This window comes from Parus major, chromosome 2, assembly GCF_001522545.3.
Source record: "Parus major isolate Abel chromosome 2, Parus_major1.1, whole genome shotgun sequence".
Lineage (NCBI taxonomy): Eukaryota > Metazoa > Chordata > Aves > Passeriformes > Paridae > Parus > Parus major.
The window spans coordinates 78,108,701-78,127,013 of NC_031769.1; the positions used below are offsets into that span (position 1 = coordinate 78,108,701).

The following is an 18,313-nucleotide window of genomic DNA, read 5'->3' on the forward strand; positions in this document are numbered from 1 at the left end:
TGTACAATAGCTTATATTTATATAATATTATAGTTATCTTTTAGCATGTAGATAGCATATTCTAGGTAAATATCTGTTGTGCAAAAAAGTTAAGTATGTTTCTGTGGTGAAGCTTGCCATAAAATTTAGATGTTTGAAGTAAATTGGTTAAGGAGCAGAATTCATATACAATTGAATATGATAGTTTATTGAGGTAAAAATTTAAACAGGACTCTGCAAAGGCTATTGATTCAAACTTTTATGCTTGCCTTGAATCTTCTGTTTTCTTCGAAAGCTGGGCTGGAGTTATTGCTTGATCGAGTGAATGATTTGGTTGAATTTCGTATTGATGCTGTCCTTCAAGACATGAATAGAGTGCCACTCTGTATGTTGCCAGAAGGTGAACCACAGAGCTGTGAGGAATTTCTTCAAAAGACTAATGTTAGTAGATAAGTTTCATGAAGAAGAGATTGATGACTTTGAGTTTAAGTATTTTTCTTTTTTATGAGATAAAAAGTTCTGAATGCAGAATTAATGAAGCATGCATGGGATATGCGTGGAAGTGCCCTCTTGCTTGGCTGGGACCTTACATAGGAAAAAAAGTATCAAATGCAAAGAGATCTGAGTTGAGATGTTCTTTTCTATTAATTATTAATGTCAAACAAGATAGTGTATGATAATTCTTTTATGCTTTCATGTCATTCGAAAATTTTGCTTCTATGATAGTATCTTTTTTTGGTCATTCTTCCTGTTCAAATAAGGGAATTCTCCAGCAGGTGCCTGAGGAGGGTAAATACTATGGAAAGGATTGTGTAATAAATATCTCAAACTCTCCTGAGTTGGTGATGGGATGTGGAAAATATATGCAGAATTACCTGGGTGAAGGTGTTCTGGGAAAACACCCTTCATCCCATCAAAATACTTTTATGTTGAGAGTAATTAACTGCAAACATGTAAATTGTTGGTTAGAAAGCTCATTAAGGTCATAATTAAATTGAATGTCAGAATAATTCTGTGAGGCAATAATAAGGTATTGCATTTTAGGTTATAATGTCTAATGTGTTTTCTCCTGGAATAAACTTTTGTTTGATAGAGACAGTAGAAAATCAAGTAGATAATCCCCATTCCTTTTCTCTTGTAGCAATAAATATTACAAATGAAAGTTTTAATTATCTTAGTGTATTTAACTTTTTGGCCTTTTCTCTTTTGGCCATTGTAACAACTCACCCTGTTGTTAAATACAGAATAAAATTTAAAATAATATTATATGGAATGAATAGTAGCTTGCAAGCCTGACAATCCATACTTGTTTTTATTGATCCTGCTGCTACCTTCCTGATTGGACAGGTACTAAAATGTGTATTCCCTAAGATAAAAATATGTGAAAGTGAGCAAAAACCTTCTATTCATGGCATGGTAACCTGAAAACTTGAACAGCTACATGGAAATGACACACATAGCAGCTACAATGGCCAATTGAGTTGAGTTAGCAGAGTAAGTGGTATAAAAACCCCAGTTACGGGTACAATGAAAATAGTAACAGTTTGTAAGCTAATTGTAATTTTTCATTAGAAGGGACTAGACTTCTGTCACCTAACAGGTGTCTTAAAGTTTCTAAAGAAATTGCTACAACAAAAATAATTACCCAGTGAAAAAATTCCCGAGTACTTTGTTTAGTGTTGCTGTGATACTACAAATCACATCTGCCTTCTCTCTTAACAGAACTATTAGGAAGGCCAAAGATTTTCTTAATATTTAGAAATGGCTGAATATTTCAAATTATTGATTTTTAATTAAACAAAGGTATACATGTTTGTTTAAGCAGAATGAAATATAAAATAACAAAGAAGTAAAAACTTAAAAGACCATTTTAGATAAAGATTATAGTTAGCTGAAGAATACTTGATTGATCATGATGTAAATATTGGAAAATAAAAGATGCATAATACTGTAATAAGGTTCTGAATTTTATTTAATCTCATTCTTTGATTTCTTCTCTCTCCAGTTGATAATTTTCATGTTTATTTTAATAATAAATACAGCTTGTATAAATTTTATCTTCTGTTTAGCTGTAAATGGGAAATATGATTGGCTAATACTCATTATGGCACAGCCAATTAATGTAATTTGGCAATGATTAAAAGAAGTGTTGAATTTCCCATGTCTACATTGAAAAGTTAAAAAAATTAAGAAACCCTTGCTTTTGGGAGCCTTTCAATGATACTAGGCATTATAAACATTGATTCATGATATTAACTAATGAATCATATGATTTGAGAAAGAAGCTAAAACAATTGTTGAAAGACATTTATGATGCCTTGGTGATACCTAATATTTTGGAAAAAAATTAAAATTAATGTTGTATATAGATCTGGTTTTCTACAAATCTTAGGCCTTGACATTTGTGTTAATAAAGGCTGCTATGACTGTGAAATTGACATGAGAACTGTGACAATAAGAGCATATTGTTTTGATTTGGTAACAGGAACTCTGTATAAAAGGTTCTCAGACTCTACACTTAAAAAGCTCACTGGTGGAAGCCTCTGTTAATGATCTGATTAACATGTTACTTGACACTGAGGAACAGGTCAGTAAAGAAGATGAGAAGTCAATTGAACCCAGTGGTGAAAAAAGGGACAATAGCACAGGTAAGAAGATTGCATTGCATTACTTGGTGTTTGTTTCTTTTTCATGATGATAATTTGCTTTGGGGGACATGATATCTTAGGTGACTGAAATACTGAATGGTATGTAATGTCTTAAGACTTTTCCTTGAATTTGCCTGGATAATGAATAATCAAACAATCATTTATCATCTACAAAATAAGTTGATATTATTTATCTAACTTGGATGTTGAAAGAAATAATATTTGAATTTTGACGATAATCATGCCAGTTTGTACTGAATAAGAAGGCAGATAGGAATAAAACACCTGTTACATTGAGGTGCAGATTACAGATGAGTAGTTCTACACTTCCTGAAAATTATTTCTGAAACCTGTGGAGGTGTTGCTTTATGGTACTTTCAAGTCCCTTAAGTAAACTTAACTAATGGATTTATGATGTTTTAGCTACAGGAGAGGAAAGAAGATCAAAAAGCTTGACTTCCTCACAAAATTCCAGTGAGATGTGGGCTGGCTTGTCTCCTACAGCAAAGAGGAAGAGAATAGATTTAGAAAAATTAGAGGAAGATGCCAATGAACTGCTTTCTTACTTCAATAATCGTAACATTGATGCCCTTTTGAAAGTCATACGAAACACTCTGGAGACCATCCGGAAGCGCATTCATGCATCATCTACCATCAATTTCTTAGGTGGCTGCATTGTAGTACATTGCTCTTTTAAGCTACATAAAGAAAAATGTAAATGTAATATCCCATAACTATATAAATAAGAGTCACAAGTGTAAAAGAGGGGGAAACAAAGGGATTTTGATTAAGCTGTCTTGTTAAGTTACATTGTGTGTTTCCAAACATATTTTATTCTTGTGACAGTAAGAAAGTGTCATTACAATGCTGTTTCTCTTAGGACTCACTGTACTGTTCTGAAGCCAATATTACATTTGGAGCTAGACTTGATAGATAAGTTTCTGATAAGACCTTGATAACTTGATAAGTTATCACTTAAGTTAAAAGTTATCAATTATGAACTTGAGAAGTTAAGAACTTGACAGCTTGACAAGATCTGTTTGACCTTGCCTTTACAAAAAACTCTATGAAAAAAAATAGAGGCGTCTTTTTTCTCTTACTAATTGCCTTCAGATATTTTCATATGTGGTGATGGAACACTGTTTTGAAGTGTTTTAATGCCACATGCATTCAGAAACAAAAATAAGGGCAGTTGTCTTTGGTCTCTATAAGGCATACAATGCTATAACTCTAAGGAGATTCTGTGTCCAGTTTAATATGCTGGCTGACAGCCAGATATCAAAATTGTCTGCTAAACAGAGTTTAGCTGCACAGAACCGGCTGAAAAGGAGCTTCATGGAGAAAAATAGGTTTGCACTCACTTTTTACTTGTGCTGCTGTAAAGTTTAGCAGTACATCTTATAAATTATTCAGGAATACTTTTTCCCTTCAGAAATTACACTCAGTACTCTACATTAGGAGATATATTTGTTGATTTATATTAAAACAATGCCTAGTTTAATATCTTGAAAAAATATGAACACAGCCTTTTATTTTGGTTTTTTCTTCTGTTTTTTTCTTTTATTTAGAAAATCACAGTATGTTTAAGCAGAAAAAAGCTGCTCATCCTATAATTAGGACCAATATTCACCTATCTATCCCTAATATCATCATGACACCCTCTTTGGATGAAGTACAGCAGACACTTAATAAAGCTGTAGATAGTATTGTGAAAGTAATGAAAGGAGTTCGACAGTGGAGTAAGGAGAGAATATCCAAGGTTGGTGTCTTTAACAGACTTACTTAGAACAAATGGTGCAAAACAGCTGCAAATAAAAAAATAAATGTTATTCTCTCTTCAGAAGAAAGTGTTAGAGACAAAAGTTGTTCTCTTGCGGTGTGGGAGCAGAGACAGCGATTCTGATGATGGGATGAAAGAGACTGGAAAGGAAAACATCCATGGTAATGATAAACTGACATCACTAATTTTCAGTATTAGGAAAATGTGATTTATACAGAATATATTGGAAAATATTAATTACAGAATGCATCAAAAACAGTTTACTTAATAGATTTTAAACAACCTCATAGATTTTAAATTACCTCAGAGAAGTAATCTCTTTCTCATTAGAAATAAGGTTTGCCACTTGTCCTTCTGTGGATTTGGGTTAGGGGATTTTTTTTTGTGCTTCTTAAAGAGTTTTACTGCTTTGGGTTATAGGATGTATATTGTTTACAATTATCGTCACTTTTGCTACAGAATAATCTTCCATGATTTGCCTGTGTGGTTTGTAATTTGGCATGTTCAAATGGCATCTTAGAACTTGTCCTTACCTTTCACAATACTTAGTATTGCGTAAAAATGTCTATATAAATTGCAATATTGATGTATAGAGGATTGTGTAAAAGATTGAATAGAGTAGAACTTCTAAAAGGATTTTCATTATTCTGTTTTCTGACCTGACATTAAGTTATTGAAGTCATTAGTTCAAGGAAATTTAGAATGGCATCTTTGTGTTTTTCTTCTCTGAAATGGTTTAAAATCAAGCCAAGTTAATTGTTCTACATTGCACCCAAGATAATAAAAAAATACATTTAAGTCTTTTTAGGTTAGCTCTCTCTTATGCACTTAAAAAGTAGGACAGTAATATTTGAACTGGTTAAGAATTAATTTAACTGATTAAATTAGTCTTTTAAAACTAAGAATTTTGCTTGCAAGAGATTAAATAAAAAATTATGATAAAGTCAAACTTGTGGATATTTGCTAACTGATGGACTTTTTTTAATCTTTATTCCTTTTTTGGGGATTGGTTATGGTCATCTTCTCACAGTTAATATTAATTTGTATTTCAAATTGTCAATTGTGAGGTATTTCAGAAAATAAAAATGCTTAGTGTTGATATATAGGTAAGCAAATGCTGATTTATAAATAAATCACTTAGGTGAAGCATACAAAATAAACCTTGTGGAGAGAGCAGAGAAGAGGAAAGATTCTCTTCGAATGATTGGAGTGGAACTTGTTCCAAATTTGACAGGGTGCCTAGATGGAGCAATTTTACTAAAATGGGATGTTTATGAATTTATTTTGGCCTCTGACTTCTAGTTGCCTTTAAGAACACCTAACTTTAAAATTCATGCTTATTGAAAAAATATGGTTTTGTCTGTAGGAATTTACTTCTCCTAACCAGTATGTCTGTTCTAAGCCTGCTTTTATACTTGCATCTTCTTTTATAGATAATGTACCAGATGCAGCATCACTCAGTTCATCTGACCCAGTGCAAAGCCACAACTACTTCAAGAATGTTTCAGAGAACAAAGAAATTATTAAACTAGTATCTTTACTCAGCAGTGCCATCAATTCTACAAAAAGGGTAAGACAATTGAGAGGTTAATTTAATATCACTATCTGAGGGATTTTAATATATTACTTTTAATATGCTTGGGTAATAAGGGTAGACATTTAAGGCTGTCATTAAATGTAATAATGAAAAAGTTTAGGATAGTGGATGGAAAACATGTGTCTGAAAATCTGCAAATATTCTTTAAAAGTGTAACATGGATTAAGGGTACTCTGTTCCAAGATTTGGGATTTTGAATATTGCATAAATTAAAGCATAATAAAAAACTCTAAGTGTAGTTGTGTTGTGTGTAGCAAATGAAGCCAGCATGATTTCTGCCACATTATGAAGAGGTTATGAAGATTTTTAGAAGAAAATTGGATGTCAGATTAGCATTTGTTAAGTGCTGCATAGGATTTGCTAGTGTAAGTTAGGATTTATTTTAAAGGATATGCATAACTTCTTTGCCTTGTTCTTAGTCTATGCACTCTTTAGAAAACTGTATTTCTTTAGGGAGCTCTGCATCAGTTTCTTCTGGGCCTGGTCCAGTCTTTTAAGAGTCTTGCCACGTGAAACTCTTTGACTTGAGGTCTTGTAACTTCAGTGGTACTAAAGCATACCTACTAGGCTGGTTCTGAGTAGTTGATAATGGTGGATAATTATGGTATTTTGTAATACTGTAAATTTTTATCATTTAGCCAGCTTTAAATGCCTGTATGTAGTATATTTATCATAAGCCATGACATGGATTATCTCTTTTAGCACTCATCTCTCATTTACTTGTTTAATTAGAGGCAGTGATGATTTAATTTTAACTTTCTCATTTTTCTGAACTCCTGAGAACCAAAAAAAAAAATTCTCTTGCACACTCATGAAATGATATTCAAATCAGATTCCTGAACTGAGTGTAGAAATTTATGTTAAAAAAAATTGTCTCATAGCTTCATTATTTCAGAATGAATTTTTCTTGTTATGTTGGGCTCTGGAGTTCAGGTTTCAGTTTCTAGCGCAAGAAATGGCAGGGAAGGACAAGTGTACCGTATCCTACCTTTAAACTTTACTTCCCACTGATTCCAGTGATTTTGTTGATTGAAGATTCACTTAATTGGAAAATGTTTAAGCTAATCTGACAAATTGAATGTGATTAATATAGAGTTTCTGGCACAATGTGTGATCAGTAATGGAACTTACTTCAGCATAAATTTACCAGCAGCCTTTTTTTCTGTGAGGTGATTCAACCTGCTGCACTATGGCATTTGTAATGTACTGTAATGAGCAGCTGCCAATAAATTATATGTATGCTCTATACATGACGCTGAGAATCTTTCTTTGAACTTGTGAATGTCTTTCAGGAAGTTCTTACAGCTTTGGAGAGTTTTAGTTGTTACCACCATATATGGCAGAGGGACAAGGAGGAAACCATTGATAAATTAATTGTGGGAAGCCCATCACTCTCTGAATTTGAATCTGAAATTCTGCATTTCCAAGAACTGGACCTGAAAATAAATTCTGAGCCTGAATACATCTGCGTGGGAGCTATTGCGCTGTACACTGGTAGAGTTCAGCTTCTCTCCAGAGACATGTACTTTCTAACTCCAGTAGGAAGGAGAGGGGTGACAGTTTTTGACGGGTGAGCTAGATTAAAATGGAAAGGAGAAAGGGAGAGAGGAGGGCTGATTGCTGTTTCAGCTAAAAATGCATGCAAGCAAAACAGCAACACAAGAATATCTGTGAGGCTCAGCTGGAGTTTATTACCTCACCTGGATACTTCTGCTTACTTATGGGGTGGATGGTAAATGTTTGCTCCTCCTTCTGTCACTGATTCCCATGAGTACATATTTCATTGGAGTAAGATAAAAAGTTTATGTTACTTTTCTCCTTGCCTGGCTGCATGCAGAGATAGCTGAACCCCCTTCTATCTAACAATTCCACCAGTGCTATGACCAAATTTTGTTTCTTCAGCTTTCATAACTAGACTCCTAATTTCCTCCCCACATTATTTTTTAAGATTAATTTTTGAAAATATTTTAGACTTAGATGAGAATATTAAACAATTCATTAGTGATGTATGCAATAGAAGTTGATATAATGGTAAATGAACCAGATGACAAGTATGGAGTCTAGCCTCAACTTTCCAGTAGATACATCCTAAAAAGATCTATGATATCTAATATCTATTAATTATTACTGTTATTAGATGATCTTTCCAGTAGAAAATATGATAAATTCTGAGAAGAATAGGAGGAAAGCAATTGTGAATTGCAAGCAATTTTATAAACCACTTCAAGGTGCCCATGTGATTTTATCACCTCTGTATGTGAAGGGTTAGACCAAAAAACCAGAACTGGGACCGAAGAGAACACATGTAATGAAAAAGATTAATAGTGCATCTTAAAAGATATCTACAATATCTAATATCTATTAATTGTTCAATATTTTTAGCTGATCTGAAGCTAGCACTGAGATCAGAAACCAAAGCCTGGATGACTTTGCTGGGGTGTCATTGCAATAAGAAGTACAGAACACAGATGGAAGCAATTTTGACTTTTATAGAGGAAACTGGCAAGAAGTTAAATCACAGCATCACGGACCTGGATGATATCAGAATAGCCATGTCAGCTTTAAAAGAGATCAGAGAACTACAGATTTCTATTGACTTTCAAATTGGCCCCATTGAGGTAGCTAGTGGGACTATTACATGTATGGGTACTGTTTAAGAGAGCAGTTATTTTCTGGGTTAAAGCTTAACAGTGAACTTTGAAAATGTATGATTTAATATGTGTTGAATGTTGAGTGACAGGCCTGTTGTGTTCCTGTAAACCTTTTTGTGTGAAATTCTGATCTGGGCAAATGTAAACCTGCTGAGGCAAGAGGTGGCTTAGTGAACAGTGCAGAAATTGAATGATGTAGGTAAGAGGAAGATGAAAGTACAGGTATTGAATGCAAGAAATCTTTTCATAGTTTGTGGAAGAAGTCTGTGTTTGAAAAGAAATGAGATTCCTATTTTTGTTTTTTTTAGCTAAACCTAAAGAGAAGCAAAAAGCTAATGTTAGGCAGACTATACAGGATTGATTGCTTTCATCAGCTATATAGGTTAAAATAAATAAAAGCAACTAACTTCCTTAAAGAAGTTAATGTAATAGAATGCAGTTAATGAACATCTGACAAACGGCAGACTTAAAAACAGATGGTAACTGTTTCTCGGCATTCCTGACCAGAGTATTTATTTAGGAATGCTATAATGTGGCAAAATGCACCACTGATTTCTCAGTAGAATTCTTTTTTCTAAAACATGTTCATGATTCCTCATTGCCCATAATTTCATTATAAGCTTCCAATTCTGCAAGCAGGAGCCTTGAGTCCCCAGGCACAAGAAGCAACGCTTCAGGTTTTTGAAAGGGAGGTTGGCATATTTTCCACATAGTGTTCTAGTAGACAAAGCGTTTTTGCAATTTGGCTACAGTTTGATCAAACTGGAAAGCATGAATGGAAGTAATTCCACTTCATACAAAATTTTCAAATGGCAATGTTATGCCACAGGTTCATTGCTACCCTACCCTGAGCTAATTTATAGAAAGTGAATTTAAGTTGTATTTTAATGAAAATTCACTAAGGGTTTTCAGTATGTGGACTGTTCATATGTTGGTGGTGCAAGTGGAAATCAATGGTCTGTGAAAAAAAAAAATTCAGATGTTTCTTCCAGTTTGGTATCGGTTTGTTAGATTTTGATAATGGCTATGCAAAAAGAACAGAATTTCTTTTTCTAACAAACCATTCTCTGTTCTTAAAAGTTTAAAATGTTACCATAATTACATGTTTGCAAAGTTAACTGAAGTTACCATTTTCTGTATCTTGATCCAAATTTCTGGCAGGAATCCTATGCTATGTTGAACAAGTATGATCTACTTGTTGCCAAGGAAGAGACAGAGAAGGTGGACACGTTGCACTACACTTGGGAAAAACTGCTAATCCGTGCAAATGAAGTGCAGAATGAGCTCGTTGCTTTGCAGCCAAACTTCAGAGGAGAGCTTATTAGTGCTGTGAAGACTTTTACTGAAGACTGTGCACAGTTCTATTCAGATTATGATCAGGCAAATGTTTCTATTTTATTGCCTTAGAGACATTTTTAAGGAGCAATGGGAGCATGGAATTAATCAATGGGATGGGCCTCTGCTGCTGAATAGGTTTATTCTTGCTAAGATGGTGTTTGAGTTTCAGTTCAGGACAGGTTTGGTTAATGTTTTGTATGTGAATGACATAAGTAATGCAGGTAATCATCTTAAAAATTAAGAATTGAGATATTTAAGGTTTTTGAAAAATATCTAGTTACCATGAGCAAATGTGAAGAATAGGATTAATGATAAATTATGTTAGAAAGAAGAGTTTTCTGATGCTGGGTACATGTACAAGTGACTTACACTCTCACATTCTTTTTCATTAGCACATAAATGAATGAAGCTGAATTAATTTTTATCATCTTTTAAGTAATGCTGACTTTTACTCAAAAAGTGAGCTATGATTTCCTACCTTTTACAGTGTAATGAAAAATTTCTGCATTAAAAATTCAATTAGTTGCCTTCTTTGATTTTTTTTTAAATCCTTTTAAAAAAAAGTGTTTGTTCTAGTAGGTTAACTGTCATCTCTTGGTTCAGCTGTTATCTGATCTGGGGAGGGGATATCTAGGCTGCAAAAGTGTTTGTGGTTAGCCCTTAGAAAATACTGATTAGAAAGAAGTTGTGGTTATTCTCACTCTCTAAATTAATGTTTTGTTTTCTGGGGTTTTTTTTGTTTTTTTTTTCCTTTTAGAATGGGCCAATGGTGGTTGGTTTAACACCTCAGGAAGCCAGTGACAGGCTTACTATATTCCAGGTACTGTTAATGCTAAGACATAACTTAATACTTACGACAAGTGAGCTAACACCTAAAGGCTCTGAGAAGGAATCTCAGTTGCTGAATGAACTTTCATTGATAGATAGGGTTACTGATTTGGCAAAGTCTGTTTTGTCTTAGTGAAAACTGAGCTGGAATTTTTCTATGCATTTCCAAGGAATACTGTTTAAATCTAAATTTTTAGGAGTTAACAGAAAGGCTGCATAGATAATGAGTAATGATTACTAGATACAATATCCTGATGAGAACCTTCCCACATGTTTAGAGTATATAGCTTATATAGCTATAAGCTATTCTGTTCATTATTGTCTTTATTTTTTTGAAGTCTATCTTTATATCATTATTAGTATCTATTCCTGCAATAACAACTTTTAATGCTTTTCTTTTTCCCATAATGTTATTCATTTGACTTCCTGCTATGTTCTCTGAGTTATATTACAATTGACAATTAAATGATGTTTTTATTTGCTGCTTTAATGGTAATAATTCTTCCTTCAACTGTCAATAAAAGATTTGCACAGCATATTTGGAGAGGTAGAATTTACTATATCCACCTTTTTTTGCTTTGTGTGTCATGCTTCACCTCTTTCAAGTGCAATTTTAACATTTATTGCTCTGTCACTGAGCCACATGAAGTAAATGGCTTCCCTGTCAGTTTCTAAAGATGTACCTCCAAGCTAGCTAAAAGTTACCTTTCTCAAGAAAATTGTTGAGAAAACTGTTAAGAGTGTAAGCTGTTAATATTTCTCTATATCTTTCTATTATTTCCTAGATTTTAGTCTAATTCAGCTCTAATCATCATTTTGGATATTTAATACTTAGTTATTTTTATTAACTTTTTAATTGTTATTTTTAGTTATTTATTTGTTTTTTCTTTTTCTTTCTTAGAATCGATATGATAATCTCTTTCGGAAATATATTACTTGTACAGATGGAGAAGATCTTTTCGGTTTGCCAGTTACTTGGTGTCCTCAACTTCTTGAAATAAATAAGCAACTGAATCTGTTGCAGAAACTCTATAATCTATATAACAGTGTCATTGACACAATCAATGGTTACTATGATATTCTTTGGTCAGAATTAGACATTGAAAAAATTAACGGTGAACTTATGGAATTTCAGAACAGGTGAGAAACTGCTGCTGTGTTAAAGTTGTCTAAAGTACTTCTTGAACATGGTTATAATTAGTTAGTACCAGTAATCATATATGAGCATGTATTCATTTATTCAGGCTTGAAAAGTGTGAATTTAAATTGAAAAATATATCTATTACCAGCATCATAAAAGAATTAGATTCTAAATGTTGAGGATTATTGTTCCTTGGGCAGATTCTTGGCTATCTTTTTTTAATAAGTTTTTGGAATATATCTTAAAATTGTTACTTATTTTCTTCATGAAGGAAAGTTTCACCTTTTTGTTGTAATTTTGTTGTTCATGAGAGACAGATTTATGCTAGATGTCAAAGGCGAGTTAGTGAATTGCTGAATAGTTTTTCTACAAAATGGGTTATATTGCATACATAGAAGCTGAACTTTTCATCAAACCAGGAACCCAAAAATTTAAATAATTAAACCCTGAAGAACAGGGTTTTTCTAGAGCTCAGAACATACCATCAGTCTCACTGAAAGATGAAATCAAGATGTAGATACATTTCAACTGGTTTTGAAGATCGCTTGCACAGAGTTATTAAAACTATGCAGCTACACTCCTTAAGAGGAGGTTGTGGGTGCCTACCCAGCTAAGAGTCATTGAAATAGATCAGAAACAGATTTTCTCACATGGGGAAGCACATACAGAACCTTCAAATTACAGGTAACTTGAATTTGGAAGGTATGTGTTTTGCCTTTAACAAAAATATACTGTGGTTTTAAAGGAAGAATAATAGAAACCTTTTGAAAAAGCTTGCTTTATCTCAATGTAGGTGCCATAAGCTCCCTCGTGCTGTAAAGGAATGGCAGCCTTTTCTTGACCTAAAGAAGACCATAGAGGACTTCAGTGAATGTTGCCCACTGCTTGAGCACATGTCAAGTAAAGCAATGATGCCTCGGCACTGGAAGCAGATTATGGGTCTCACTGAACACAGATTTGACATGGAGAGTGAAACATTCAAGCTGAGGAATTTAATGGAAGTTCCACTATTAAGATATAAAGAGGAAATAGAGGTATTGTGAAGGAAGAAATATGGATACATGAAACCAGTAATCTGCTTGTATAGTGTAAGAGTAACAGTAGCAAGAGGGAAATCAAAACATTTCTGTAGAAAGAACAGAGAAATGGACTATCATTTCAGGTTTTTGTATAAAATAATGACACAAATATATTGTGGTGTCAATTTCTATTTTTTGAAATCATGCCATTTGGCCCAAGAGCTAATCTGTGAGGCTACCTTGCTTTGTGACATTAAACATATGAAAAGTAATCACTATGTTTTTATTTTATTTCCCCCAGAGTTGATTAAATTGTGATGTGGTATACAGATTACAAGCTATGTTATTTGTATATCTGTAGACCTTTCCACTAAATAGTTGCTCATGAGCCTAATGTTACCTAGTGTTAAAGGAAATAAGAGCTAGATTCGTATACTAGGGACTTGAAGGGTTAATTGTTTTGACATCCTGTTTATTTAAAAGGATATCTGCATAAGTGCTGTGAAGGAGAGAGACATTGAGCAGAAGTTAAAACAAGTGATAGCTGAATGGGATAACAAGATGTTTATCTTTGCAAATTTTAAAACTCGTGGGGAACTTCTTTTAAGAGGTGACAGCACATCAGAAACAATTGCTACCTTGGAGGACAGCCTGATGATTCTTGGTTCTCTCATGAGTAACAGGTAACAGGAAAGGGAGGGAGGGAATGGGGGAGGAGAGATAAAAATATTAGCAAAAGGCTTTGTTTTAGCGAACTGATCTATCACAGAAAAAAAAATAAATAAACATCTAGATAAAAACTAAGAGCTTGCTGGTCCTTGAACTTTTAATGGGCTAGTTCTTATTGTATCTAGTGTTATCTCCCCAATAAGTTCTTTTGAAAACATGCAGATGCAGCTCAGATTGCCTGAATAAACAACTGGAGCTTTCACTGATGCAAGAAAGTGGGGACTTAAGAGAGAACAGTGCCTCCTATGGCAGTCATATTACGGGCATTACAGGCACTGCTACTCTGCCCCTGTGATAGGTCATTGCCTCATGCCAAAGGTACTGAAAATCCCAGATAAACTGAGCTTCAGTTTGTCTGGTTTCACATGCTAAAAGACACAGATAAAATAATCTGATCATCTGGCAGATGCTTAAAAGCAGGAGTTTAGGAGAGTTCAGGAACTCTGTGAATTTACAGCTTTCAAGAGAGTAGTTCCTTTACCTTAGAATGAAATTGACACCTTGTTCCCATCCTACTTCTCTTGGATCAGAGATGCGCTATGCACCTCGTGTACACAGCAGCAAGTTCGAGCTGACTGGATTTACAGCTGCCAATTAGCTGAATTAAGTTTTTATACTTCCACTTGAAAAATTCTAAGCATAAAAACAAATCCTCATCCTGTGACTTAAATGCTACTTTTCAAGAGTCTTGTTTTCTTCTTGAAATAATGAAATGTTTCTTATTTATTTATTTATTTTTATTGTAGATACAACACACCATTCAAGACACGGATTCAGAAATGGGTGCACTATCTTTCCAACACAACAAATATCATTGAGGACTGGCTGACTGTGCAGAACTTGTGGATTTATTTAGAAGCTGTTTTTATTGGTGGTGATATAGCAAGGCAGCTTCCAAAGGTTTCTAGACATGCTTTTTTTTAGTTTGCTTATCAACATTTTAAGAATAAAACTTAACTGTGATGTCATAACTGATGCAGTAAAATAAACTTAATTTCTTCTAGTATTTAACAAAAGTGGTCTTGCTAGGAAATTAGGTAAGCAGTGCCAATGGAAGGCATGGTGTGAGAAAGAATAATAAAATCACGTGATCTGTTTGATCTTTTGATTTCTAGATTGTAAACCTGCTAATTAATATGTGTTTAAACACTGTGCCTAGTAGTAGCCTTGTCTAGTAGTACCTACCATTAACATAGTAGTACCTAGGAATCCTTGCCTTAAACTTACCTGCATGGCTTTTCAAATTAAAAATGAATTTCAGTTTAAAAAAAAAAATCTCCAAATTTGAAGCTTAAAGTCATGTATAATGAATTTTCTGTCTTTTTCTCTAGAAGTGTAAGAGAAAGTCCATAGCAGGCTTGACAGCCAAGTATAAAATTTGTGTTATTTATTGAGTAAGCAGAAAGAATTGTGCCTAAGATGAAAAATTTCTAGAAGGCGTGTGATTACTAGTGAGAAGATTGCTGTTGAGATTACTGGGTGCTGGTTCTGGAAGCAGGTGCTATCTCCCTCATTTCTCTTCCTTCCTCCATTTCTTCCATTCCACATTCATTGCCATGTTTCAACAGGAAGCAAAGCGTTTCTCTAACATTGATAAATCCTGGGTAAGGATCATGACCCGAGCTCATGAAACACCCAATGTTATTCAATGTTGTGTTGGAGACGAAATAATGGGACAGTTATTGCCACATTTACTGGAACAGCTTGAAATCTGTCAGAAATCGCTCACAGGGTAAGATTACTGTGAGACCATATTCTTGGCCAGATGGTTGTGCACTGTGTAACTAGGGAAAGAGAAATTGCTCAAGTACTGTCCCATGAACTTTGAGAAGATCATGTTCTTATTCCACTATGAATTCAGTTGAACTGAGCAAACAAGTTAGCAGGGTAATGCAACACCTCCTAAGAAACTTCCGCCAACTCATGGCTAAGTGTTTGATTTGTGGCTAACTCTGGCGTCACTCACTGTCTATCTCTGTTGGAACCAAAGCTGATTTCAGCCTAGTTTCAATCCAGAAGGCAGTCTAGATTTGTGTATCCCATCCACCCTTTTCACAGATCTGGGAGACATTCAGCTTGTTAAATGTAAATAGCAAGTAAAAGAGTTAATGTAAAATATATTTTATTTCAGTTTTGTTTATTTCCTTTTTACTGCTGTTTAGATTGTAGCAAATAATAAAAGCTTTTCGTGAAATGATTTCTGATACTAAGACAGTAGCTTTTAAAGCAGATGCTTAACATGAAAGTATAATGGATAAAAATTGTCATTGCTACAGCTAAAATTGTATAATAAATTGTGAGAAATACCACTTTTAAAGAGGAAAGGATGTATAAATTAATCCAAATAACTTACCATCTACCCCCTCTCATCTTCTCTACCAATTTTTTAAAAATGCAGGTATCTGGAAAAAAAGCGCCTCCTATTTCCACGATTCTTCTTTGTGTCAGATCCTGCCCTCTTAGAAATTCTGGGCCAGGCATCCAACTCTCACAATATACAGGCACATCTGCTGAATGTGTTTGACAACATTAAAACTGTCAGGTTCCATGAAAAGGTATGTACTGCTCTCACTTCAGCTTTACATTCCTTCACATTAACCATGTATGATTCCTGCTAATTTAGAGAGCTACTTGGTTGCATAAGGCATTCTACTGTTTTACCTTATTCACCAACTGTTTGATGCTGAGTAGGCTTTCTTCATTAAAGACTTGTTTCATATCCTCATTTATGAGGATGTTGCCTTAAGAGGCTACTGGAACAGATGCTGGACAGAGTTAAAGGAATAAAGTAGGTATTTATTAAAAGGCCTTCAAAGGATACACCTTGGGCAGTACAAAAGCCTGGCCATGGCTCTACCCAAGATGGACACAAGATGGATGACCAGTCATGAGTTTTCACACTTTTATAAGTTTTGGTCCATTTACATATTGAGGTTTATTGTCCAATTACAGCTTCAGGTTATGAAGTCCCATCCTCACAGATTTTTCTTAATTCACAGTTGTTTATACCTTTTTGGGCCTGAAGCTGCAATGGTGTTCTTGGTTCTCAGGCTGGAAAAGGATAGTTTTTTCTAACTACCCTGTGAAAAGAACTTGCTAACACTTTATATGAAGTTCAGAGTCACACACTAAGGCAGTACAGAATCTGGAAAATATGAAAGCTAAAACTTAAGGCATCAACATAGTAAAACTTCATGTAGAATGGCAAAACAAATATTTGCACCAGTGCTTATATTTCAGAAAAATCCACCCATATACTGCACTTTTTTCTGTGGCTTCCTCTCAAATAAGCTTTTGAGTCTTTATGACCTTATTTATTTATCTTCATTGACAGTATTCGTATTTTTCCATTCATTTTTTGATTGTAAGAAAAAGTGTGTCTACTGTCTCTCCTGTTTCTGAGCTGTTCCTTTTGCTGCCTTCAGACACAGTGTTTGAAGAGCACTTTTCTTATACTTTTTATAAGAACAGATAGCAACATTTTTTCCTTATGTATGCATTTCCTGGAAGCCAATTACCTTCCCATGCTTTTGAAATTCCTTTGATTGTCCATGTTCCTTAACTTTTCTGTTCTCATTATTTTTGATTCTAAGGCTGTAAATTTGGTAGGCTGTTAGCCCACCAGTAATGGGGGAAAGTTTCCTTTATTGTGACTGGAAAGTGGATGTTGTCACAGAATCAAAGAATGGGTCAGGTTGGAAGGGACCACAGTGGGTCATCTGGTCATCTGCTCAAGAAGGGTCATCCTAGAGCACGTGTCACAGGATTGCCACTGAAACTTCAGGGAGATTCAGGAATTGTCAATATATTCCGGTTTGTCTCCTTGTTCATGACAGTGTTTTGTTCAAAGTCTTTCTGCCTAGCAAAGTAATGATTTAATAGTCTTTACATTTCATTGAACAAGTTGATATAATTTATTACTGACTTAACTCAGTTTAATGGAGTGATTGCAGAAAAATATGAATTATTGTAAAGATAGATAGCATATCTATAAACACAAGGTTTATTTTTTGTTTTACTAGATATATGATCGTATATTGTCAATTAGCTCACGAGAGGGTGAGACTGTAGAGCTGACTAGGCCTGTAATGGCTGAAGGTAATGTGGAAGTTTGGCTCAGCTCTCTGTTGAAGGAAGCCCAGCTATCACTACATCAAGTTATTCGCCAAGCAGCTATGGACATCCAGGAAACGAGTTTCCAGATCACTGAATTTCTTTCTACTTATCCAGCCCAGGTAGTATCATTGTTAAATGTATGAAGAATTATTCACAGATATGTATCAGTTACTTTTCTTGTCTTTGCCTTTGAACTTGCAGCCAGTGTTAAATACAAAACTAGCATTTAATTTTATTTGAATCATCTCAATCTTTTAAGTTTCAGCTTCACATAGCTGAAACCAAATGAAGATAATTTACCTCAAAGCTCCTATTTAAAAAGGATGTTGATTGCAATAAATTAATGTGATGTTTACACTAATTCTTTATAAGCTTAATAATTGACTACTAGAGGAAGGGTAGTAAAATTGTGTGTTTGTTCATATATTCAGGATAGTGTTATGTATTGCTAAAGATTTGAAACTGAGGGTAGTGTTGAGGAAAAATT

At 34.2% G+C, this 18,313-nt stretch overlaps 1 protein-coding gene across 1 annotated transcript in view; it reads left to right on the forward strand.

Moving 5' to 3' along the window:
* The window catches only part of DNAH5 (dynein axonemal heavy chain 5), a 120,059-nt gene that overhangs the window by 28,507 nt on the left and 73,239 nt on the right, over nt 1–18,313 (forward strand). Inside the window, exons 17-33 of the mRNA XM_033519319.1 lie at nt 275–420; nt 2,465–2,627; nt 3,051–3,293; nt 4,196–4,386; nt 4,469–4,568; nt 5,841–5,977; nt 7,297–7,498; nt 8,387–8,622; nt 9,817–10,035; nt 10,751–10,813; nt 11,723–11,961; nt 12,756–12,996; nt 13,465–13,664; nt 14,457–14,610; nt 15,279–15,442; nt 16,109–16,265; nt 17,733–17,945. Coding sequence (XP_033375210.1) covers nt 275–420; nt 2,465–2,627; nt 3,051–3,293; nt 4,196–4,386; nt 4,469–4,568; nt 5,841–5,977; nt 7,297–7,498; nt 8,387–8,622; nt 9,817–10,035; nt 10,751–10,813; nt 11,723–11,961; nt 12,756–12,996; nt 13,465–13,664; nt 14,457–14,610; nt 15,279–15,442; nt 16,109–16,265; nt 17,733–17,945 — 3,068 coding nt within the window. The remainder of the gene's footprint in view (nt 1–274; nt 421–2,464; nt 2,628–3,050; nt 3,294–4,195; nt 4,387–4,468; nt 4,569–5,840; nt 5,978–7,296; nt 7,499–8,386; nt 8,623–9,816; nt 10,036–10,750; nt 10,814–11,722; nt 11,962–12,755; nt 12,997–13,464; nt 13,665–14,456; nt 14,611–15,278; nt 15,443–16,108; nt 16,266–17,732; nt 17,946–18,313) is intronic.